At 41.1% G+C, this 26887-nt stretch overlaps 1 protein-coding gene across 1 annotated transcript; it reads right to left on the bottom strand.

Moving 5' to 3' along the window:
* Window positions 1–8487: 8487 nt before the first annotated feature.
* Window positions 8488–24363, bottom strand: BLOC1S6 (biogenesis of lysosomal organelles complex 1 subunit 6). The gene is made up of 5 exons (XM_001502504.7): window positions 24073–24363; window positions 19824–19965; window positions 13483–13570; window positions 11674–11760; window positions 8488–11267 (listed from the first exon to the last, which is right to left on the bottom strand). The coding sequence occupies exons 1-5, from the start codon at window positions 24152–24154 to the stop codon at window positions 11148–11150; spliced, it is 519 nt and encodes a 172-aa protein (XP_001502554.3). The 5' UTR covers window positions 24155–24363; the 3' UTR covers window positions 8488–11147.
* Between the last annotated feature and the right edge of the window lie 2524 nt (window positions 24364–26887).

Below are 26887 nucleotides of genomic sequence, written 5' to 3' on the forward strand. Positions count from 1 at the left end.
GCCTCAGCACAAATGTGACGGTGGATTTCAGAATGAAGTAGCTGGGGCCTTTGGTCAATTGGGTTCACTGCAGTGGAAGGCCGGGAGCCACGGTCTCCTGGCTGCCATGGTCCACCCCTTGTGCCGCGTAGGTCTACTTCTCCACACAAGTGCAGGGAGCAGCCCTTCCATGGCGTTTTGGCCTTCCCCTTAAGGGGCAACTCAGAAGAGGGAGCTTATTGGATGAATTAGTTTCCTGAGGTCACCACAGTGGAGCCCAGGACCACAATTAGTACTCACCCTCTCCCTTCTCTACCATCCATTCTAAATCCCCTTCACCCTCAGCTCTCACCTTGGCAGGTCTTGGTGGCTTACCTGGTGGTGTGACCCAAACCTTTATTCCTGCGGCTTTGAACAGTTGATAATCATACCCTCCTCAGCTGGGATGCTGCGCGTGTCTATTCAGCTATACGGGGGTGCCACGTGAATCACCTGAGTCCCACACAAATTCCTCCTTGTCCCCACTATGTAAAAGCAGCCTTCCTCCTCCTGATGACCAGGATCAGTTACTCCTGCCAGTATGGCAACTTCTCTCTTGCCTGCTGGTCCCTGTCAGCAGACATAACTGATAATTCAATGGAACCTTCACTGTGCCCCTGGCAAGAGTGTGTTCCCTTTGGAGACCAGGGCCTCCAACCACGCAGAGCCCAGAACTGCAAGGAAAGGAAGCCCAAAATCCCTCAGTGGGTCATTAGGAATGATGGTAAATGAAGCCATTCCTGCTTTCACCCCTTGGTTTCCAGACTCTTACATCCTTCCTAATGAAAACACAGCACCACAGAGGTCTCTGATTTAACAAATACGCCGTGTCCTGAAGGATGGCACTCCATCCTTTCAGAGTGCTTTCTCAGAGCTGGCACTTAAGCTGAAACTTTAGAAGGCCATTCTAACACTCTGTAAGGCCAGTCGCTTCTGGGTAGGGCAATGGATGACACAACCAGAGGATCCCATGGTCGTGACCCACTCCCACACCTCCGCTTGAAGTAGATCCGCTGATTGGATGCACTGCTGGATGCAATTCCATACCTGTGGGTCAGACATTCCTTATGCCTCCAGACAGAAGTGCTGCCTGAAGCTCTGAGGGCAAGAAAACAGACAATATTCATGTACAGTTTGCCTCGGGGTTATGTTAACTCTTCCATCTCCTATGATAGTATAGTCTGAGATATCTGAACTCTTAGCTTCCAAGAGAAAAATCACACTAATCATTTCACACAGATGATGTCCAGCTGATTGGACAGGATGAGCAAGAGGGGGCTAGTATGCTACAGGCCTCGATGAGATGCTTGTACTTCAGGGGATGGGAAATAAACCCTATGAAGCGTCAGAAACAGGACGTTTCAATGATGTTTTTAGAAACCCAGTAGTCAGGGGTATTCTGGATATCCCCTTCTAAAATAAAAGACAAATTTCTGTATCTTACAATTCTGTCACAAAGAAGGAAGCACAGTGCTTTGTAGACCTTTGTGTTCTGGAGGCAACACATTCTACCCCAGGGATATTTCTCTGGCCCATATACTGTGTGACGCGGAGGCTGCCAACTTTGAGTGAGGCTGGAGCAGGAAAGGGTGTTGCAACAGCAAGCCACAGTGCAGGCAGCCCCGCCAGCTGACCCCCATCGTGTTGGAGGTGTCAGTGGTGAGAAAAGATGCAGTATGAGTAGATGCATCTGTGGATCCAGTGGGCCCAGTGTAAGCTGGACTTTCTCCAGGACCTCATTTTTCACATGGTCCTCATAGGCTCCCATTCCCACAAGAGGGCTATGATGATTCTCTGGGTCTTTAGGCATCAGTGTCCACACAGACCCTTTGTCCAACAGTCCTAGAAATGTCTGATTACTTCCCCTTCCCCATGTACAGTCACCCAAGTAAATGGCCATAGCTTCCTTTGAGGAAGGACTGAGGGAATCGTCATGGTATGTACTTGCCATAAGGTTGCAGGGTCCTTCCTCCAGGCACCTCTTCAGTCCGTGGGCTCTAGATCTGAAAATTGACTCAATTCTGGGAACCAAGCAAGAGACATGACTTTTTATTGGAGTGACCGCCCTCAGCCTCTTGCTCCTCCAAGTTTTCTTTTTTGTTAATAGATAAGGGATCAGCAAACAATGGCCCGTGAACCAAATCCAACCAACCGCCTGTTTTCATGAATGAAGTTTTATTGAAACACAGCTACACTCATTTGTTTACGTATCATCTCTGGCTGCTTTTGTGCTACAACGGCTGAGTCAAGCAGCTGTGACAGAGAACATGTGACCTGCAAAGGCTAAAATACTTACTACCAAGCCCTTTACCTGAAAGCGTGCTGACCCCTGTTAGAGAGGCTAAGCTGCACCCTTGTCGACTGTCTGCTTATTTTGTCCCTAGGTGCAAAATTGATGCCATGCACCATTAACCATCCCCACAACCCCTGCTGGTAAAGCCCACTGACTGCCCTCCAACTTGGCCTTTCACTGAATAAGGTGATTATGGCCTCCCGGGTGTGGGCAGTTAAGTGCCGCCTCCGGCTTCTATCATCCCTCAGATGCAAACAAGCTCGGTTTGTAACCTCCTCTGCTTCCATCACCCCTGGCCTGCAGGACTTCTCACTCATGTTGGTGCCCCTCTCACCAGCATGTTTTGATGGCTTGGTGAATGGTGTGTCCTGTGTGCCTTCTCATGAGACATATCCTCTGGTGGGTCTTTTGGCCTTACATAATGGAGCCCTTCCAGCATGCCTACTTCCCTCGGCCTCTTTGTTCCTTCCTGAACTGTCTGCCAGACTGAAGAAGAGGAGAAAGGAAGGTTGGGAGGAAGCATCCTAAACTGCCAAGCAGAGCTTCAGTAAAGCCAATGGAGAGTCTTTGAGCCACAGCTGACCATCAGAGAAGTCCCATGTCTCCCAGGAGCAAACATTGGCTAGGAGCAGCCTGTAGAAAGCGTGCCTTGGTGCAGATGCAGGTAGGTCTCAGAGCACAGCAGCTGCGGCCCTTGGTCAGCTGTGGTCCCTGCAGTTAGAGGTGTGTGAGGCATGTTCCCATGACCAGATAGGAGCCCAGAACGAAGATTTGGGTGGGTGTGACACAGCCTGCTTTAAATGCCAGTCTGCATCTTTAACAGGTCTGACTTGTAAGGTAGCACAAGCTGCTGCTCAGGATGACGCTTCTCTGGGGGAGAGGAGGCTGAGTCAGGAGAAGGCGGCTCCAGGGCAGACCGCGAAGGGGCAAGGTGACTCACATGTGCCTCACCGCCTCTCTCCTTGCCATTATTCTTCCAATCCAGACAGGAAAGAACACCTGCCCTCATTCAGAAGCAACCTCTTCCCTGCTCCCCCATTCTGAGAGGGTAAATTCACAGACCTCAGGATTTGTCTGAGGCCAGGCTGTGAGGGAAAGGCCAGAAGCATCTCAACTGAGGTGAGTGCATTTGACTGGATCCTGCCACTGCACCAAGCAGACGGATTGGTGCTATCGTTAAGTGAAAATAATAGCCCATAAGTCAACTCTTCTTGGGAGCCAGGGGACACAAGGTGTCTCAGAATGTTAGTGCTGGGAGAGTCTTAGGGGTCACCTCCTGTGTGCATATTTACCCCTGAGGGAAACTGAATTGCTCAGGGCCCTCCAGTGAGAAAACCTGGCTTCTAACCCTAGCCATGCTCTTCCCTCAAAACCATAAGGGTGCAAAAGAGATGGAGCTGAGTGGTAGGCTGGAGATTCAGAAATGTTGGCACAGTAGGGCCACATCAAAGATAGCTTTCTCAAGGTGGTGGCGTTGGCGGTGAAATGTCTCAAAATAGCCATGATGGGCATGTCTTGGCCGTTCTGGAGTTGCCCATTTCTCCTGGCAGCTTCGCCCTTCTTCTGTCTACTACAGCATCAGTATCATCTCAAGGCTCCTGAGCCACGTCTGACCCAGTTCGTCTCACTGTTGCTTCTTCCTATCGCAGAGGTGTGAAGCTTCAGGGTCAGTCTAGAATTAAAACAGCCTTGCAGGAGAATCAAAGAAGAGTTCAGTGCATTCTTACCACTAGGCTCTCCCTAAGGTGGAAATTCATGCCTCCTCCACATCTGTTCTTCCAATATTATCAGACCGGACTAAGAGAATTAGCAGATGAAATTGTGTATCCATATAATTCCCCATCATCACTATAGTTTTATCAAAAGATTTAAAGTAAACTCCAGAAATCTATTTCTATCTCTGTTTCTAGGATCTCCAGTAGGAGACAATTCCCCTGCAATGCAGTAGCTTTGGGGTTTTTCCAGAATCAAATCCCAGCTCCACCACTTACAGCTGTGTGATCCTGCGCAGTTACTCAGACTCAATGAATCTCAGCTGTCCTCATCTGCAAAATCTCCTCATCTGCAAAACGGTGATAACAATACTGTGGTATGGTGATAACCTCCAAAGGCTGTTGTTCCGAATTAACATGTGTCAAGCCCTTGGCATCTATCAGACACTCAAGAGAGCTGGGGCTCTGAATTTAGGCTTGGGAGTAAGCTGGAAGTAGATCTTGGATTAGAAATTCAACCAAGATGAGAATAAGAAAGAAATTGGACAAAACAAGGGAAAAAAACCCAGAAAGCAATGAGAGCAGGCATGTGTCTGACAGCAGGACTGCACCTGAGTGCTGGTCACCGATATCTTCTTCCTTGAATTCCTGGATCAGTAGGCATCGAAATGCATACACTCCTAAGCAGCATCCTTATTAAATTAATGTATACTAAAACACTTTAAAAAATCTAATATGCTAGAGCAACCTAAAAGACAATGATGTCAGATGCTTATAGTTGCAATAAATAGAGATTTGTTAACGTTCTCTCATAAATGGAGAAAGCAGGGGACCAGAAGATGGTATTGTAAAATATCCATGGAAAACAGGAATTTTACCAGTAATCAAATCCCATAGGAACCCAAGAAAAGCTCAGCACTCAGGTCACACAGAGCCTTGTACAGGAAAACTGCTCAGGATCCAAGGCATTTTGAGCGGTTTGATGATCTTGTCCCCTTTCAGAAGTAGTTCATGGATCCCTACGCCTCCCCAGTTAACACTCAGCTGCTCTCTGTCAGCTTCTGTGTGTCTTCTCATTGCTCCTTCCTCTCCTAAACAGCTGATGCTCTCTGAGGGAGGACTCTAACACATATTCCCAGACGGTAATTGGCTAAGCCAAGGAGAGTCTCTGAAGTCCCCATCCAGGCAGAGTTTTTCCTGCAGGGTAATTTTTCACCAATTAGCCCACGGGTTGGCTGCCCTTGGGCCAGGTCCCCACCCCAGATCCTACCAGCTGAGGACCAATGTGGAGCGTCAGGGAAACACAAACAGGGAGCTCCTGGGGCCTTCGCCCACAACAAGGTCTTTGGCCTGGAATGCTTTTCCTACAAGAGGATTCTGAGCGTGGTTGACGATGATATATTAATTGATTATCATTGGAGAAGGGAAAAAAAGAAAAAAAGAAAAAACCAAAAAACTCATGCCCAACATCAAACTAGGAGACTCAAAAAGTTAGGAAAATACAGTGTTAAATCCTATCAAATGTTTCACACAGGTCAATTTCAAACACATCACTGTTCAAAGCATACAGAAAATCTTGATTTACTTAAAAAACTATAATTAAAAATGCTTAGGCCAAACTGCTTCATGGAACCATTTGAGACAATAGACTTTGTAGAACGAGGTGAGCTACGAGGACCTACCACAAGATGGCAGCATTATCCCATCTGTGCTTTACCAAGCGGCAAGTCTAAGACGTGCTCGTCTGCTGAGCCTGCTCTAAAACTGCCCAGCTCTGCCCTGAAGCCATTCTTAAGAGTTCTGGGCAGGCCCTAGCTGATAGGGCAGGTGGAAATCTAAACAGCAGATGTGGCGTTGTTCCCCTACAGTCCAGTACACCCACCATCTCTGAACTCCTTTGATTCCCAAGATCTTGGGTCTGGCTATCATTATTTTTCAGTCTAATTGAATATGGAATTAGTCATAGAAGCAGCGCCTTAGGTATCCAAGGATTACAGTCTCCTTGTCCATGTTTGATTTGCAGAAATTTAATCTTTTTTTTTTTTTTTTTTTTTTTTTTAAAGATTTTTTTTTTTATTTTTTTCCTTTTTCTCCCCAAAGCCCCCCGGTACATAGTTGTGCATTCTTCGTTGTGGGTTCTTCTAGTTGTGGCATGTGGGACGCTGCCTCAGCGTGGTCTGATGAGCAGTGCCATGTCCGCGCCCAGGATTCGAACCAACGAAACACTGGGCCGCCTGCAGCAGAGCGCGCGAACTTAACCACTCAGCCACGGGGCCAGCCCCAGAAATTTAATCTTTTTATTGTAACATTCCTTATTTGGCATTTATGTAATGCAGTTTTTTATTATAGCTACTTTTCATGTCTGCATAATCTCACACTAGATTCAATTCAATCTCAACTCTGATGGTTATTTCTATGTGGCAACTTGGCTAGACCACAGTATCTAGATAATTGGTCAAATACCAGTCTAGATGTTGCTGTGAAGGTATTTTTTAGATGAGACTAACATTTAAATCAGTGGACCTTAAGTAATGCAGATTACCATCCATAATGTGGTGGACCCCGATCAATCAGTTGAAGACTGACGTCACCTGAGGAAGAAGGAATCCTGCCTCTAGACTGCCTTTGGACTCAAGCTTCAACATCAGCTCTTCCCTATGTCTCCAGCCTGCCAGCCTGCCCTGCACATTTTGGAACTGCCAGCCCCTACAATCATGTAAGCCAATTCCTTAAACCCAGTATCTATACACACACACACACATCCTATTAGTACTGTTTCTCTGGAGAACCCTGATTAACACACCAACTATAGGCCAGGCTCTACTGCATGGAATAAAAAGGTGATTAAGAAATATCCTCATCTTGAGAGCCACATGAACACATAACTAATGCTGTACATATGAAGGCAAATGTATTATGAGGTAGTATGGGAACAGAGAAAAAGAAATTCTTTGGGAAGTGGTCTGAAAAACCATAAAGTGACATTTGAGTTGCAAAGAATGAATAAGTGTCCAAAAGGCAGACATTATAGGATAAAGGATCCCAGGCAGAGGAAACCCTGTAAGCAAAAACAGACGTGCAAAAAGGGGCAAACTAAGTTCCTCCCACCCCACGTGGATATATGACTTCCAGATACTATGTATAACACTCAACGTTTCTTCAGCTCCTACTATTCTGTTAAGGGTTTTTATGCATAAATCATGAAACCTTACAACCTTATGAAGCTAGAAACACTTATTATCCCAACTTCACAATTTAGGAATCTGAGGTACACAGGGTTTCAGCAAGTCCAAGGCCCCAAATCAAGCAGGCATATAAACCACAGCAGTGTGACTTCAGAGTCCACAATCCTAACCACTATATTACTAAGACGTTACATACTTTAAAATGTAGAACTTCATGATCAAAGCAGAGGCCAGGAATCTTCAGGTCTATATACACATTTTTGTTTCTTAGTACTCCCTTGCACCAAGTGTTCAATATACTTTTTGACTGTCTTTTCCAAAGTTCTAATGAAAGTCCAGCCTAGAATAGGAGTAAGCAGCACCCATACATGCTCAGAGTGGCCTTCAGCCCCGTCCTCGTGCACATCTGAGCACTGCAGGCCTCCTGAAGCACATGAGGAGTGTATTTATGATCTAAACCAGAAGGAGCAGCTACAACCTTCTCTTCCGTTTACAATGAACTGACAGTAGGGGGCGACCTTTCACTACTTTTATCCTAAAATACGTGGATATTTTAATAATTTATCATCCTATAAGCCTCCCTTATTCAGGGTACACGAAGGATACATTGCCTTTCCCATCTACATCTGTGCTGGCCTTTCCTTTCCTCTTTCTCCATTACCACACCCATCCCACCCAAAATTTCACCTGCCTTCTCTTTGCCTCCCTTCCTTCACGTTGTGTTTCTTTGTGTGCTTTAAGAGCTTTTCAAACTAGTCATTGGAACTGTCTCCCTTAACTACTCCCTTTACTCTCTTAACGGCTTTGAAAATAAACCTAGTCTCAAATGCTAGCACCAAAATGCTAACCTGAAGACTACATGGCATCTGGCCTCACACATGCAAACAAAGCTAAAACAGTATGAACAAGCTAGCCACACAACAAACCTTAAATATCTGGTTAACATGAACAAACTCGTAATACGGGAACTATCTTCATCCAAAAGGAAAAGCTATAAAGTAAGTACCTAAGTAAATACATGCACAGTGAGGTTTGGAGGTTTTATGATTAAGAATCATGGCTTTGGAGGAAATTATATACATATGCAGCAGCAACAGTGCTAGGATCTGAAAAGGATTTCGTGAGTGGACCAGCCAGTTCCTCACACAATTTACAGAGAACATTAAGAGGAAAATGACAGGAGAGGAAAGCAAAGCAGTGGAATGTTTGAAATAATGTACCTAAAGGGAACTACACAGTGCTGGGCACACAACAGTGCTGGATAAATGACACTGGATAATTCAGAGACTTTTTTTTATTAAATGTGTAAAAAGTAATCCTCATTTCACAAGCTCAATATCAGACAAATGTATGAGGTGTATAATTGGCATATTTACAAACTGTATCCACCCAAACGCTCACTGCGGACACAATCCATAGTACATTCAGCATCTGCATATTTACATGACACCCAGTGCAATGGAAATACAAAATTAACGCCTATCATTTTAGTTCAGTACAGATATGATATAGTTTCAAAATAAAGGTAATTTTTTCAGCCAAAAAACAGAATCCTCCCAAGTACCAATTCATTATTTTGTGCAAAAATACAGCAGGACTAATTATAAGGGTTCCACTCAGGTTTAGTCAGTAAGATATGTTTCTATGCTCCTAAAATACAGCTACAGTTTTAGGTTTTAATTACTAGAGTAACAGTACTTCTCACTTACAATTGACCTAAAAAAGTAGATGCTAACATACATTCTTGACACTTTAAAACATCTTCAAAACCCAAATAATACAATTCTAAAAGTATCTATGTGCCTTCCCATTCATCTGATAAACGTGATTTTAATACAGGTCACCAAAGTTCAATTAATTAACCAGAATTCTATATCTATGTCCTGCCTGCTATCTATTTCAGTCTTAAATCCGACTTTATATCAAAAGCAGCAATTCAGAATTTATTTCATAAGATTAATCCCAAGAGTTACTGGGTAGCTTTGAAACTATTTCACTACTTACAAATATAACACTAGATAGTCTAGACTGGTGGTTCTTTGCATCAGAATTATCCATGGAGCTCTTTAAAATTTACATGAGTCTCCCCTACCAAACTAATGAGTAAGAATCTTCCAGAATGTCAGTATTTTTTTTAAAGTTCCCAGGTGATAATGATATGCAGTTTAGTGTGGGAACCTCTGACCTAGAAAAGCCAGACCAGTGCAGTGGTTCTCAACTTTTAAGGTACATCAGAATCACTTGGGGAAACTTTAAAAAAAAAAAAAGGCAAAACAAACAAACATTTGCTTCGGTGGATTGAGAGTGGTGTCCAGGAGGCAGCATTTTAAATAATCATTGCAGTTGGTCCACAAACCACTCTGAGAAACAACGCACAGCCTTTGTTAGATTTTAAATGAGTACATTCAGCAATTTAGGTGACATTGTCCTGCAAGTTCTAATGAATCCTGCCCTAGGAGTTTCAGCTAGTGTTTGAGGAGAACACATAGCCTTTTTAAGTAAAATATATCTATATTCTTAAATATAAGGTCAAAGTCAAGTGAAGTGTGAGATCATAATTCATTCATAAAGAAGGCGAAGGCTTTCAAACAAACTAAACCTTTAAACAGACCAGTTCTTAGCACTCAACTTAAATCCAAGGCCCTCTCCATCATTAACTAGCCTGAGAGGTGATCAGAGGTAGTGATTCCAGCTTACCAAAAATGTAATGCAGATCATAACAGATACACATTCTAATCATACAGCCTTACAGGTTCTGTACAGTCTCTATGGAACAGAGACTGAAGACCAGTTGGGTGTTAAATAATACTAAAACAGTGAATAACATACTCTCAATATTAAACAATGAAACTTCATAATATTTCCCTCACATAATAAGTTTCTACATATAATACTGGACGGAAAAATCTAGAAAACACTAAAGGTATCATGCTGCCTCTTTTGTGTAGAAATTATTTACTAATTTTTCACCATTCCTGTCATTATCTACAGAATGGGCAGTTGATATATACCATTCTACTTCAAGAATTTTTTAAAAGCACAAAAAAGTAACCACATTAAGGCCACACAGCCAATCAGAGGATAGACAGAACCAGCGATGAGACCTCCCATTTGGAAAGATGGGCTGCTCCTCTGATAAACCTGACAACTGTATCTCAGTGTGTGACAACTCAGTTACTAAGTATTACAAATATTTAAGCATTTGTGTGTGACAGTTCCACCACCACTGCCACACTTTAGGAACAGATATAATCTCCTTTGAACCCAGAAGTTTCGTAAGAACTAAACAGCAACAACAATGCTAAGAAGCAGACAGAGCACACAGTTAGCCGAATCTGGCATCTTGCTCACCTATCCCATGTCTAAGACGCTATTATTTCCTGTGTGCACACTTTCTAGCATGTTCTGCACAAGGGCTTACACCACCTCTTTTCCAGTGGCCTACGTGATTAACCAGTTGGCATTTCTTCTTAACCAAGTAATGAAAAGGCAATTGCCAAAATCCAGCAATGTACCACCAGAAAGGCAAGTCGTTTCATAAAATAAGAAACTGTAACTTTTAAATCCACACTTATTAAGAACCTAAAAAATTCACACTGATTTTTAACCACTTAGAGTCTAGACTATTAAAACAATCAAACCATTCTCCAGTTTATAAATGATTCAAAGCCAAAATAAGGAATCTTAAAATTAAGCAAAAGAGAAGTTGAAAAAGTTACATATAAATATCCAAACCAACACACATTATGTCTTCTACTTAGAAAACAAGCTTCTTTAAAGGCTGAAATGAAGATATGCAGACACAGGGCTTCTGGGAAAAGGATTTCAAAATGTGACACACTGGTATAAGGCACCACTTTAACTTCAGTCACCACTTAAGTCATCTTACATCCAAAGAACACAGGATAGGGGAAGGAACACACACACACGTCCGACTCCTCACGTCCGTTTAGCTGGTTTGGCAGTTAACTGCTTTTCTCTTTCAAATTCCTTCTCTCGTTGCTGTTCCCTTTCCAACTCTTCTTTTTGCCTCTTCTGCTGCAGCTTAAGTGCTCTTTTCTAAAAAATTTAAAAGCCAAGAGAACACTCAAGGGTTATAGGTTATAGCCTAATTTAAAAGTAATATTGCTTTGAATTGAGGTAAACAATACATATTAAATTTCATGTTTAACGTTTAAATTTGTTCTGGGTAATTTAAGGTCTACTTTGATACAAAAAAAAAATGTTACTCCAAACTCCTATTAAATGAGAATTGCAGTGACATATTCAGAGAATATGAGCCTACTAGCCCAGCTACTAGGAGAAAAGCCCAGAGTGGGGTTCAAGGCTCTATGTTTTAAAAGAAAACAATGTACCATGAATTAAGTATGTTACTGTATATGGATATATAAGTCAGAAAATGAATACTGAAGAAAGACTGTGAATCTCTACTTTTATAACAAATGTGAAAGAATTTTCAACTCACTTTTAACTTTGATGTCTTTTCATGAAGCATCAGCATCTCTTTTCTTATATTCACCAACTTGGCATGATAGTGTTTCGCTTCAGTGAACTTAACATGGAAAAGGAAATGAAAAGTCAAGTTAAAACAGACTGAAATATCAAAATGCATAAATAAGTCAATGCCTAAATTACAGTTCGTTCTTTTAAGTTGGTCAAATTTTTTAAAGCCTTAGTCCTTTCCACATTTTAATTCCAAAATTCAAATTTCATTTAAACCATTAGTCAGATTTTGAAAACACCTGATTCAGTTCAGACAGATAAAAAAGAGGTACTAAACATGAAATAGGTATTTATACTGCGTACACATGAAATTTTGCTTTAAAAACAGGCAATATATGAAATTCCAGGAAGACTATCCAATAACGCTACCGGTTTCACTTTAGAAAAGTCAAGCCCTCTCCACTGGCTTCACGGGGAGAGCGCGAGCCGCGGAACGTGGGCCAGTTCGAGTGAAGCGTCTGCCCATCAGGGAAAATCAAGCCGTGCCCAGGGAGCCCTGAGAGGGCTGTGGACAAGTTGCATCATGTCCTTGGGCTTCTGAAGTCAGACCAAGCAGAAGAACCTCTGTGAGGACATTTTTCTTCCCAAGGAGTGATAAGTATAGACTTTCCATCTCAGCCAGAGAGGGGACAGAAGGAAAAAAGCACCTCACTCTGAGGCAAGGTAACAGAAAGAGAAGACCAGCTAAGAAAAATGAGAGAAGTGTCAGTGGAGATTAGCCACCTTCACGTAGCCACAAGTCACGTCACAGTCTGATGAGCTCTAGAGCTTACAGACCCTCTTTCTCTCTCTGGGCCTTACAGTTTTCAGTTCCTAAATGAGAATCAAACCCACTCTTGGGCTGAGAGAAGAAAAACGAGTTAGACTTAGTTTCTGCCCCTTCAGACTGAAGCAACAGTATTACATCTGCTTCGTTCATTCATTTATCATTCATTCATTCAACAATTACTGGTTCTGCTGCACCATGAACTCAGTGGGGAAGACAAAAGTAGGTCAGTTGAGCCCAGCCCACTTCCTTCACAAGAAGTCAGGACTACTGAGTAGAAGACTTTGTATTTACTACCACAGGCCCCTGCCTAATGCTAGAGAAGACGGACTTTGTTTTTGATTGTTATAAACAGAAAACATTAATAAGCCACATTTGTCCAAAGAAAAGTCCATTTTTTGAGGTGTGTATGAAAGTCCGCAAAATCATGCAAACCAAGCTATTTCTAATATTTGAGGTAAAAAGGAAGGCAGTCACAAGTTTCTTATTCTTGTTAATTCCGTCTCTTAAAATAAAGAGTATCAGTTCCTCTTATCAAAAAGCTAGACCTTCTGACGAAATTCAACAATTGTCATTTACTGTCAGAATGCGGCTTTGGAATAGATATAAAAGGTCCGAAAAGGACCCTCAAAGGGTCTGTTTCAGCACTGATTTGTTATGGCATTATGAAAATGCCATACAATTAAATAAAATGCTAATTTTAAAAACCATGTAATTGCTAGAGATGCACTTTCCTTACTTTTACTTCTCTAAGTCTTTAATTATGAGATCTATTTCAGACTTCCATACATAAGTTTAATTTCCTATCAAAAGTTCAACATTTGAAAGATAACAATTGAAGACAATGGAAGTTCTAGTAAAATAAATCCAGGTTTCTTGTTAAAAGATAAATTCTAAACTTTAAAAATTAGAAGATCCTAAACATACATAAATACATAGTTGGGAGAATAAATCTTATTTCTCACATAAGATGTCATTAAGCTAGGTCAACTAAATCATACTTACCAAAGCATTAATATCCAACATGGAATGACATTCTTTAAATTTTGAAATTTCTTGTTCCAGTGTGTCTAATAAGACAACTTGGTTCTGTCTGAAACAAAAGCACACAGCCAAAATAAACTTTACATACTGTAAGTTCTGGTCCATTAAAAGGAGTTACATTCATCTTGGTTAATATTAAAGGTGGAAATAAGGTTGGAAATTTATTGACTCTTCAAGGCTTATTTGGTTTAGCATAACTTTTTTCAAAATAATATTCCAAGCCACATTCTGATAACTAAATGTGCCTTTTAGTTTTGCCTCAATTTCAGACTCTAATAACTAAAATCATCAAATCATTTTAACTTATTTTTATAATGTTATTTCTAGCAACTCTCTGCATTATCCCAAAAAAGTTTTTTATACTATCTTGCCCAAGAAACTTGATGTTTTATATATATCAAAATTGCAACATTACCATAAAGGAAATGAGGAGCAATGACTTTTCAGATTAGAGCTGGAAAAAATGCAGTATCAAGCGATAAATAAGATGAGGGGCGGGCCCCCATGGCGCAGCGGTTAAATGCACACGTTCCGCTTCGGCGGCCTGGGGTTCACTGGTTCGGATCCCGGGTGCAGACATGGCACCGCTTGGCAAGCCATGCTGTGGTAGGCGTCCCACATATGAAGTAGAGGAAGATGGGCACGGATGTTAGCTCAGGGCCAGTCTTCCTCAGCAAAAAGAGGAGGACTGGCAGCAGATGTTAGCTCAGGGCTAATCTTCCTCAAAAAAAAAAAGAAAGAAAGAAACAAGATGGAAAAAGCATAGGACTAGGAATCACAAGATCCCCTGCCAATAACTAGTTGTGTGATCTTGGAAATTTAGTTTCTTTCTCTGGGCCTAAATTTCTTCATTTATAAAAGTGAGAAGGTCAGACTAGATAACTTTTAAGGTTCCACATTAAAATTCTGACTCAAAACCTGTTGAGGAAGAGAAGCCAACTTCCCTAATATTCCTCTCAGATCAACCAATGGATCACAGGAAAAAGTGACCCTGAGGGGTCACCTAATTGAAGATTTTAAAGAAAACTACAGACAAACAAAAATATGATGTGATTTCCTTGCAAAACTATGTTAAACAGAACAGAGCTGAAAAAAAGAAACAGCAATGAAGAGCCTGAAGGGCAGTTACAACATCACCACCCCGTAAGGAGTTTCTCATATCCCACACGTCACATTCAGCTCTGACTAGAGATCACAGAAGGTGAAATACAGAATGGATGAGAGGAGAACCCAGGCAGACAACGATGTGAGATAAGCAGGACAGCAAAAACAGGCTGTTACAACCGGAAAACAATAGACAAAAGTCAACAAAACCAAAAGCTGTTCTTCAGAAGATCAATAAAATTGATAAATGTCTAGGCAGACTAACAAAGAAAAAAAGAGAGAAGACACAAATTACTAATATAATTAATGGAAGAGAAGTGATCACTACTGATCCCACGAACATTAAAAGGATAATAAAGGAATACTTTCAACAACTCTATGTCCACAAATTTGACAACTTAGATGGAAATTACTAATTCCTTGAAAGACACCAAAAACCAAAACTCACACAAGGAGAAACAGATACTCTAAATAGGCCTATATTTATTAGAAAAATTGAATCAATAAGTAATAGCCTTCCAGAAAGTACTAGGACAAGATGGCTTCACTGGTGATTTCTACTAGACACTTAAGGAAGCAATTATACCAATTCTCCATGATCTCGTCCAGAAAACAGAGCAAAGGGAGCACTTCCTAACTCATTCTATGAGGCCAGCATTACCATAAAACCAAACTAGATAAAGACAGTACAAGAAGGGAAAACTATACACCAATATTTTTCATGAACAAAGACGCAAAAATCCTCACCAAAATATCAACAAATCAAATCCAACAATGTATAAAAAGAATTATACACCATGACTAAGTGGGATTTACTCCAACTATGCAAAGCTGCTTCAACATTCAAAAACCAATCAACATAATCCACCACATCAACTGGCTAAAGAAAATCTGCACCATCATATCAGTTGATGCAAAAAAAAGCATTTGACAAAGTCCAACACCCATTCGTGATTAAAAACACTTTCAATAAACCAAGAAGAGAGAGGAACTTCCTCAACTTGATAAAGAACATCCAAAAAACCCTACGGCTAACATTACACTTGTGGTGAGATACTAGATGCTTTCTCCCTAAGATCAGGAGCAAGGAAAGGATGTCCACTCTCACTACTTCTATTCACCAGCATACTAGAAGTCATAGCTAATGCAATAAGCCAAGAAAAGGAAATAAAAGGTATACAGATTGGGAAGGAAGAAATAAAACTGTCTTTGTTCACAGATGACATGATTGCCTATGTGGAAAATCCCAAAGAATCAACAAAAAACCTCCAGGAACTAATATGTGAGTATAGCAAGGTTTCAGGATACAAGGTTAATATACAAAAGTCCGTTGCTTTCCTATATACTAGCAGTGAACAATTACAATTTGAAATTAAAAATCAATACCATTTACAATAGCTCCCCTCAAATGAAACACTTTGGTATAAATCTCACAAAATATCTACAGGGTCTATATGCAAAAACTATAAAACTCGAATGAAAGAACTCAAAGAAGATCTAAACAATGGAGAGATAGTCCAAGCATATGGAATAAAAGACTCAATATTGTTAAGATATCAATTCTTTCCAACTTAATCTATAGATTCAATGCAATCCCAAGCGAAACCCCAGCAAGTTATTTCATAGATATCAACAAACTGATTCTAAAACTCACATGGAAAGGCAAGGACCTAGAACACGGAACACATACTGAAGAAGAACAAAGTTAGAACACTCACACTGCCCAATTTCAATAAAACTACAGAAATCAAGACAGGCTGGTATTGGCAAAAGAACAGACACATTGATCAATGGAACAGTATAGAAAGCTCTTAACTAAACCCACACAAATATAGTCAACAGCTCTTTGACAGAAGCAAAGGCAAGGCAATAGAGAAAGGATAGTCTTTTCAACAAATGGGTGAGGGAGCAGTTGGACACTCATATGCAAAGAAATTAATCGAGATGCAGACCTTATACCTTTCATAAGAATTGACTTAAAATGGGTCACAGATCTAAATGTAAAATGTAAAACTCTAAAACTTCTAGAAGAAAACACAAGAGAAAATCTAGGTGACTTTCATTTGGTGATGAATTTTTAGATGCAAGACCAAAAGCATGATTCATGAAAAAAAAATTGGTAAGTCAGAGTTGGAAAGTGAAAAACTTCTGCTCCGCAAAAGACACTGTTAAGAGAATGAAAAGACAAGCCACACACTTGGAGAAAATATTTGTAAAACACATAAAGGACTCGTATCAAAAACATACAAAGAACTCTTTTCTCTTTTTTTTTTTTTTTTGCCGAGGAAGATTTGTCCTGAGCTAACATCTGTTGCCACTCTTCCTCTTTTTGCTTCAGGCAGATTCACTCTAAGCTTACATCTATGCCAATCTTCCTTTATTTTGTATGTGGGTCACCAGCACAACATGGCCACTGACGAGTGATATAGGTCCACGTCCAGGAATCAAACCCTGGCCGCCAAAGCAGAGCATGGTGAACCTAACTACTAGGCCACCGGGCCAGCCCATACAAAGAACTCTTAAAACTCAACAATAAGATGATAAACAATCCAATTTAAAAATGGGCAAAAGATCTGAAAAGACACCTGTTATATAATCATGAATTTGTCTGATCTTTGTCCCAGGTTTCTGGCATGGCAATTCTAAAACCCTTTGAATTTTCCAAATGATAGGAATTTATTATTCATGAACCTAAGTTTATGTTACTGAGGTGACTTATGGTGGGCCCCCCAGAGCTTCAGGATGAGGACTGGACAAGTCAGAAAGATTAATTGTGTGGTTAGAGGGTTGGGGCTTTGAGCCATGTGGTATCAGCCCATTCTCCAAGGAAGGGAGGGTGACTGGAGACTGAGTTCAATTATTTGGCCAATGATTCGATCAATTACACCTATGCAATGCAGCCCCAATAAAAACTCTGGACACCCATGCTCAGTGGAGCTTCCTGGTTGGTGAACACACTGATGTGCTGGGAGGGTGACGTGCCCTAATTTCACCAGGAGAGGCCACAGAAGCTCTGTGTTTGGGATGCTCCCAGACCTCGCTCTGTCTCTTCATTTAGATGGTCCTGACCTGTATCCTTCATAATAAAACTACAATTGTAAGTACAGTGCTTTCATGATCCATAAGTCTAGACACTATAGAAGAAGGTTCCAGAGAATATTTAGCTATAATGTAGTGGGGCAGAAATGATTGAACTTCCTTTGCCTTGAAGTTTTGTACAATCTAAGGTAAATATGCTGGGAGTGATTATGAGGCCTTGATGCAGTATCTGAGGAGTGATCTTCTGAGGAAAAGTTATTTCCTTGGAAGGTCCAAGCCTGAATTATCTCAAAGGAGGCAACTTACAACTGCACCTCCCCAGCTACTTTCAGGGACCTAGATCCTAGAACCTCTTTTTTCTTTCTTTCCAATGCTCTTAAAATGACAAATACATACAAAAGAATATTCATAGCCTTTCTTATATATAAAACTAAATTTCTTTCTTGGCCTCCCTTATCCATTGTTAGCTATAAAGTAAACTTAATTTGTATCTACTACTATCTGCTCCTTCACCTCTGTAGGCCTCTTTCTATAATGGTAAAGTGGCTTAATGAAGATTAAACTGTTTGATGACAGAGCCAGGACTAGAACCCAGGTGCCTCTCTCAGCCCAGCAGTCTTTCCCCTACATCTTCATCTGCAGTGAAATTGCTGGAGAGATGGATGAAAGAAGCAGCTACTAGAAAACACGTCTCTATTTCCTTTCTCTGAAATTTGCTTATATTTCCTTAATACTCAAGAGGTATAGTAAGTGCTTATCCATCATATTCAATTGTTAATTCTGCCACTACCTGTGTAATCTTTTTCAAGTTACTTAACCTCACTGACTTCAGTTTCCTCAACTGTCAATGGGAATAATGTTAGATACTTCATAAAGGGGGTGTCAGGATTAATTGAGATATGGTATATAAAGTGCTGGGCACGTAGTACATATAGACAGTAGCTGATTTTATCATCATCATCATTATCATCATCATCATGATTGGCTGGCTGCCTAGGAAGATAAATGAGGTTATTCAAAACACTAAATTTTAGCCAATGTCTTCATCAACTAAACTCTGCAAGTAAACATCGATTCCCAGCTTCTTCTAAGTAAAGTGTGATCCAGATATGTTTTGCTTGCAGAGTTTCTCACCTTCCTTCAGTCTATCTTACCTTATCCAAACTCCCCCACAAAATCTTTATGACTTTTTTGCCCTAAGCATTGACTAGCATCAAAATACAAGGCATACCACACACTAGGGATAAAAAAATCTCACTTGGAACTAGAAGAAAACTGAGAATGTTGCCAACTTTCTAACTAAAGTAATGTCCCACATGTGCTAGAACATAGTACCACTTTGATACTCATTCATCACTTTCAAATCCAAGGATTACAACATTACTTACTAATATTTATTAAATGGACACAGTTGATTATTCCTCTCCTTTTGCCCTCATAAAGGCTTGTGAGATAAATTTTCAAAGGGTAGGTCTTAGGGCAGCAACACTTCACAGCCAGTTGAAAGCTGACCACCACAAAAAGAAATGACACGCCAGCCTGGGCAATCCAGAGAGGTCCTGACGCAGGAGGAAGCAGAAGTTAAGTCTGCTATTTCTGGGTGTGAGCTGATAAAGTCAGAGTGTATATTTTTGCATACTGGTCCCACTCTGTGGGTTCTGTTCTTCCTTATCCTATTCCTCTCTTAGCATATCCTCCAACTCTTTATTTAGCTAGTAGAGTTAGCTACCAGGAATGAAATGGGTCATCTCAAAAAAAGATACTTAAGGATTTCTGGAAACTCATGTGAACGGACAACTGAAAAAAGTGTGACTTTTACAGAGGCAATCTTTCAACTGTACTCAGAAACAGTTCTATACCCATCCTGCAACACTCCGACACACAATACTTTCATAAAATAATGGTAAAACACCAAACTAATCAGAGTCTAGATAAGATTTAGGGGTACTTCTCAGAAGAGATCATACACTCTAGGAATATTCATTTCGTATTTTTTTACATTTGTACCCGTCCACTTCCATTTGCTATCACTAAAGATATAGAAATACTTGATTGTATTAAAGGTTACAAAATATACCTTAACACAGAATACACTCATACAGTAAATTACGACTACGCCCGAGGGGAAAGGAGCGCTTCTGTGGTTTCTGTTAGCTCACGTGAGTTCCTGGAGGGCCTGTTTGGATCTCTGCAGATCGGGCAGGTAGTGAGAAAGCAATCCTTCAGCCAGTTGCTCCACAGCTTTGTCGTCTACCATCAGGTCCTCTACTAACCCTTCGTCTGGAGAAGTGTCACTTAAACCTGTTCCCAAGCAAAAATCGAATTTAGGAAACTTTTACACTGACACAGAGAGTGGGAGGGAGGGAGGGAGAGGAGGCTGGCAGTGGGTTCAGAGCACACACACACGATACTACAGCGTCCTGCTTTTCTGTTTTTTTAACATTTACCTTCTGAGCTGCCTCTAAAAAGTGGGTTATAAGCACTCAAAAATTGTTTTTAAGCTACTAGTATAAGGTAAAGTTCAAGTTAAAAGAATACTAACACAAGCAAAATCCTGTATATTTGCTATTTTTCAAGTAAAGGATTTAGTTTTCAATGGATTATTAAAGGAGTCTGAGTTCTAAAAATGGGAAACAGTCACTAAATTAAAGTAAGAAATTCTCACTTTCAGAAGCTTACAGAAATTATATTTTAAAAAATGCAATGCCTAAAAATACTTTTTTTCAATTCTATGCAAGTAAAAACATGGGTCAATATTTATTTTGCCTATTGCTTGATATATTATTTACATGTAACGGGGGGGTTGTTTTATCATTTGTTAGAGAGAAGAGGAGAGATTTTCTAAGAATTTCTCTTCTCTTGAGATTCAGCACCTTAACTTCTCATAGAAAATAGTGTATGACTGTCTAGTGTCATCGATCTAGACGTGATGCCAGGTACTATGCCTCATACTCTTCCTTTGAATAATAACAGTGTAAGCCCTGTGCCAGGCATTCAAAAATGTCTAAAAGGAATACCCATCAATCACTACTCCTTCCAAGAAAAGTACAAAACAATTTCTAAACCAGGTTCTATTAAGGGTTTGTGAGATTTTAGAATCACTAGTTTAGAGTGAGAGAAAAAAAAAAGTGAGATGGTCGCATTACCAAAATTGAACTCTAAAAGCATTTTTAAACTATTAAACTCTGAACATCTCTCTTCAATCATAATGTGTTAATAACTGGTGACATCAAATTAGAAAATTATATAGAATACATTTATCATGACACATTGCTTTTAGACCATTTCCAAGCATAGTTTTTACCACAGATTTAAATTTTGGCAAGATTGAGAAAAACAATATGCTGCCATGTTCAAAATAAGCTTTCAGAGATCAGAATAAAATAGTGTGATTTTTATTTTGATCCTGAGAAACATGAACAAACTTAGGAATTCTCAAAGTTGCAAGGCAATATTCAAACAAGTAAGAGCTAACTAGAAACTGAAGCACTCCATAAGTGAAATAAAAATATAATGGGAAAAGTGGCTCATTAATGAATACTGCCATTGCTGTACCATCAGATGGGATGTGAATAAATTATACACAAGAATTAACACCATGGCTTAAGGCTTGATTACAATAACAGTGCAAACAGCAGCAACTTTAAGAAAATACAGAAAACATAAGTATTACAGATAAAGAGAAACACCCAAATAAGGATATTTCAACTTTAAGGTATAATAACTAATATACTTCCCTTACAATATATATACATTTAACTCTTAGGACATCCCTCCCCCTAACTTGCCCCTGCCCCAATCTTCTGGTGAATTATTGGAAGAGTCTAAGTTACTCAAGTTTCTGTATACATTTAGTTACTAAGTTCAAGGTACTTCATTATGAGAGATCAAAGAAAAAAGGGTCTTGACCATATTCATACGGCAAATCTATATTATGTACTAGGTTCTGAGGTTACAACAATAAACTAGGCAAATCCCCTTCCCTGAAAGAGCTCAATCCAAAGGAATCTTAGAACGTGAGAAGGGCCATTAGAGAGACAGAGACTGTCAGGGGAATTCAGAGGAGAGAAAGATCACTCTCATCAGGGAAGTCTGGGAACAATTCCTAAAGGAAGTGTGGGCATTTGAGGCTGAAGAAGTTTGAAAACTGGATGGAATTTTCATTTCAAGTGTTACTCATAGTAAAAATTTAAAACACAAGAAAAGGGGGCATAAACTGAAAAGTAAAAATATTCCTTTTCACTCCTTACTCCAGACAGAGTCACTCTGGAGTTTCTTAGATAGCCTTCAAGAAACTGTCTTTGCATATGCACACATAGAGTGTTTTTATCACAAAAGAACTATTACTCATATTGTTCTAAACTTTTAAATATATATCTTAGGTATTTTTTCCATATCAATATATACAGATCTACTACATTCTTTTTAACAAAATAGAATTCTACCATATTTGTTTAATCAGTTCCCTATTGTTTGGGACTAAATGTTTGTGTTCCCCCAAAATTTACATTTAAGCCCTAACCTCCAACGTAATGGTAATAGGAGGTGGGGCCTTTGGGAAGTAATTAGGTTTAGATGAGGTCATGAGAGTGAGGCCCCCATGACGGGACTGGTGTCCTTAAAAGAAGAGGAAGAGAGACCAGAGCTCTCTCCCCCCACCACGTGAGGACACAGTGAGAAGGCAGCCGTGCGCAAGATAGCAAGAGGGTCCTCACCAGAAAACTAATCTGCCAACACCTATATTGTGGATGTCCCAGCCTTCAGAATTTCCAAGAATAAATGGCTGCTGGTTAAGCCACCCAGCCTACTACGGCATGTTGTCATAGCAGCCCAAGAAGACTCAGACACCTATGAATGGGTACTGAGGTTATTTTCACTTTTTGCTATTTCAAACAATGTGTCAGTCTTTCTGTACAAGAAATTCTTAGATTGACAGGACAAAGGGTTTATGAATTGTTAAAGTACACATTGCAGAACTGCCTTCCTAAGAAACGGCACCAATTTATACTCCTACCAACAATCTAAGAAGAGGACTACTATTTCCACATGGGTACGAATTCTAAAGAGGAAAAGGGAGTCAATATGGGTGAAGAAAGCAGTACAAGGGAAGGAGGGAATATGGGATTGCTCTGGAAAGAAAAGGTAGTTTGGGATGTCTGGAGTATGTGGCATATAGCGTAGTGAGCTATAAGATCACGTGGCCAGCCTATAAGAACACTTGAGCGCCAAGCTAATGGGCTGGACGTATGTTTAGTGAGTAGTAAGGAGCCACTTAAGGCTTCCAAGCAAGGAAATGACACAACTGGAGCTTTATCTTGGGGCACCGATGGGCAGGAGAGGGACAGACAGACTGGAGGTGGACTAGTATTACAATTGTTGTGCTAAGGGTGAAAATACAAAGAGGAGGTGGCAGCTGGATAGTAGAACCCCCTAGACCTAAGAGAGGCTGGAGGCAAGCGAGAGGAAAAAGTCAACAGTAATGTCAAAGTATCAAGTGAGAGTGACTTGGCACCATTAATAGGATCAGACATCTGCTTTTATTTATGTACATGCTGTATGTAAGGTTAGTGCAAAACAACCACGTCAAAGTATGCAAGCAGATGGAGAAGCAGGCAAGAGTTAGGAAAGGGACCCCAGCTTCATACATATAGGGAAGTCATATTTATAAAAGCAACTTATTAAGGAGTGAAGAGAGGGGGAGATCACTGAGGACAAGCAAGACCAAGAAAGAGATGAGAGCACTATTTTGGGATAATCCCTATATTTCTGAAACAGGAGGTAAAACAAAAGGCACATCCAAAGTCCTGCGGCCTTTCTCATCTAGGGTTCCCTATCCGTAACACAGAAACTGCTCTGAGCAACTATTTTCTCAATTCTCCCAAAGATGGTACATAAATAGTACCATTCTGGATGCAAAGCAAGTCAACTCATTACATTCAATGCATGCCTTAGAGCATTAGGACTTAAACCTCTCCTGGAACTCCAGATGAGAAAGACTGCTGGAGGAACAGGGACACAGTAATGTCAACCAGCAAGACAGGGCATTCCATGATTGAGCGGTCAATAATACTGGATACATCAATTCTCTGAATTTCAAACCGATCATCCTTCTGACAAATTCATCCTCAACCACTTACGCCTAACAAAGAACCGATGTGCTGGAGTCAGCGCACAAACTCAGAACGACTTCACCACCAATCGCCTCCCACTGCACCCCATACACCGCTTCCCCTCCAGGCCTCCCGTCCCGCCCACTCCGCCGGGCAGGGGGCTCGGCGCGCTTCCCCACTTCTGCACGCGGGCCAGAACCTCGGGGCCGCAGCTGCCAAAAACTGCTTACTCCCGCGGGGCGGCCCGGGAGACCCAGCCACTCGGTCCCGGCCGCCCGCCCCGCCCCGCAGCACGTACCCAGCGTAGGCTCCGCGGCCCCCAGACAGTCCGGCGGCGCTGTCAGGACCCCGTCCGGGGGGGACGGCCCAGGGACGCTCATGTCCCTTCCGCTGGTAACAGGCAAGGGGCAGCTGTGTAGACTGTCAGATGCAGGAAGGAGGAACCGAACGCATCCAGCGCCCGGCCGGACAGAAGCGACGGTCGCACCGGAAGTGACGAAGCCGGAAGCTGGCAGCCTCGGGGCCCGTGACCGCCTCCTCCTCCACCACCACCACCACCACCCCCCCCTTAATCCCCCAACGCCATCCCACGCTGGGCGCTCCCGTGACTGGGCGCTGACGTCGTAGTTGGATGGAGGAGGTGGTGTCAGTAGACTCAGCGATGCTGGCTTCCAGTCCCTGCTGCCCTGTTGTAGGGGGCGGGGGACAAGAGGGCGGTGGGCGGAAGGGCCTGCTCCGGGTGGGTCTGGAAGACGGCCAGAGCTTTGTGTTGATGGTGGATGAGCTTTCAATTTGTTCACTGAGGCCATGCCCAGCTTTTCAATTCTGTGTCCGTGTTAAAGCAACACCTTAGAACGAGGACTGCGTGCTTTGCCTGCGAGTTGGACTATTAAAAGAATTCCGTGTTTAGCTCTCTGTGAGCTTCGGCCTTGCTAATGATTGGGAGATTTTCCACCATTCTGGTTTCCTCTTGTTGATTGTTAAGTGGATGATTTGAGGCCCGAGTGGCAGCATCTACTGAATGAATTCAGCCAAATTACTGGAAATTGTACTTGCTCAGATCCTGTGGGATGATGTCATGAATTTTGATGGAAAACAAATTGGCAGAGGCAACCTCACACCAACAAAACAATCAGCTCTGCCCTCCTACCTTAAACTCTTTACCTTGCCTGTAGTTGTGACCTTCTAATGTTGCTCCTCAAAATTGCCTGTCCAATTTTCTATGCTGCAGTCAAAGCTGTCTTCAAAAAAATGAGAATTTATGTCAAGCCTCAGAAATTTGCACCTTACCAGTGCATTCACACTCCTTCCTCTTTTGGCCTCCTTTCTTCTCAAGTTTAGCTCCTCCTTACTACCTGTGGTAGGCAGAATAATGGCTGCCCAAAGATATCCAGTCTTAATCCCCATAATTTATGAATATAAATTTCATGACAAAGAGGAATTAAGGTTTCTAGTCACCTGATCTTAAAATAGATTATCCTGGATTATTGAGTGGGCCCAATGTAGTCACCAGGGCCTTCAAAACTGGAAAAGGGGAGGCAAGAGAGTTGAGTGAGGAGGGAGATGGGACTATGAAGAATGATTAGAGAGATGTAACACTGCTGGCTTTGAAAAGAGAGGAAGGGGGCCACCAACCAGGATTGTGGTGACCTCTAGAAACTGGAAAAGCCAAGGAAACAGATTCACCCCTGGAGCCCCTGGAATGGAACTCAGCCCTCCAGCTCCTAAATTTCATCCCAGTGACACCTTTGTTGGACTTTTGACCTACAGAGCTGTAGGAAACTAAATTTGTATGGCTTTAAGTTTATGGTAATTTGTTAACCTTGGCAACAGAAAGTAATACACTACCTTCAAACATCCTTTGTCCCATCTGAGCATACTCCTAAAACTAAGCCCTTTCACATCTGTCATGCTCTTGCTCATGCTTCAGCCTGGAATATTCTATTCTTTTCAAAGTCCTACTCATCTTTCAAGGCTCGTCCTAAATAATACCTTTACTTTAAAATCATTCACGATGTTACCTCCCCTTTCATTCAGAAGTTACAGTAATAACCTTTTCTCATCTACAAAGCATCCTCCTGCTATTTAGCACTTAATCTATTCTTGTATTAGTCAGTTATTTCCCTTGACTTCCTATATTAGATTGCAAACTCCAAACAGAAACTCTTATTCACAGGGAACCATAATAGGTTCTTAATAAATATTTGGTGAATGAATGAAGTATTAATTCCAGACCCAAATCCCAAATATCTATAATCTCCAAACTCTGCATCACACAAGATGGCACTTGGTAAACTGCCTGGTAACCTTAGCTGATTCTTAGTATTATCTCCCAACTAGTTACTGAGGCCCTTCAGAAAAGACCCATGTTCTATGGGTTGTCTGTAACCTCTTTATCTCTTAGCACAGAATTAAGCATAATACGTGGATTTTTAAATGTTGGTTTTTTTAATTTAATGGATGAAATTAAACTAACACTCTGCCTATTTTTATCATCTTTTCCTTCTATTTGTCTTTAAGGGAAAATTCACATTAGAAATTTTGATGAGTGTTCCTTTTCAGCATTGTAACTTCACTTAATGTGACAAAAATGAATCAGACAGACAATAAGGACTTTCTACCAGACCCATCTTGCTTTTCTCTTTCTCCTTTTCCTTCTTTACCCCTACAGATTTCAGCTAAGGGATCAAGTGGTTGTTGAGGACGCTCTGTGTTCCTGTCTCCATTAAGCAGGTACTGGGCCCCTATACTACAGGTAACACAGAGTTCAAAATCCAAAGGTTGGAAATTGATGCCAAGGAAGTAAATACAGTTCATTGAGTTACATATGTCTTTCAAAATTCCTGTTATTTCTCCACTGGTAGTGGCCATTCTCTTTTATGAACCAAAGTTATAATCTAGTCCAAATGGCTGAGTACCAAAAATTGGACCAGGCACTTTAGGGTGTAAAAAAAGAGGTAAGATTTTGGTTCCCATCCATCAGGAATTTATGTTCTACCATTTATACATAGCATTAGTGAGCATGACAGTAAAGTGCTAACTTATGTGGAACAGACCTAGAGGATTGTAAAGGATGTAATGATATTGTACTAGTTTCCTATGGCTGCTGTAAC

This window comes from Equus caballus, chromosome 1 (assembly GCF_041296265.1).
Source record: "Equus caballus isolate H_3958 breed thoroughbred chromosome 1, TB-T2T, whole genome shotgun sequence".
Lineage (NCBI taxonomy): Eukaryota > Metazoa > Chordata > Mammalia > Perissodactyla > Equidae > Equus > Equus caballus.

Coding starts and splice junctions, on each gene's coding strand:
- BLOC1S6 (XM_001502504.7), bottom strand. CDS start 24,154: ATGAGCGTCCCTGGGCCGTCCCCCCCGGACGGGGTCCTGACAGCGCCG. Junction 19,966..24,072: donor GGCCGCGGAGCCTACGCTGG/GTACGTGCTGCG, acceptor GCTTGGGAACAG/GTTTAAGTGACACTTCTCCA. Junction 11,761..13,482: donor TGTTGGATATTAATGCTTTG/GTAAGTATGATT, acceptor TTCCATGTTAAG/TTCACTGAAGCGAAACACTA.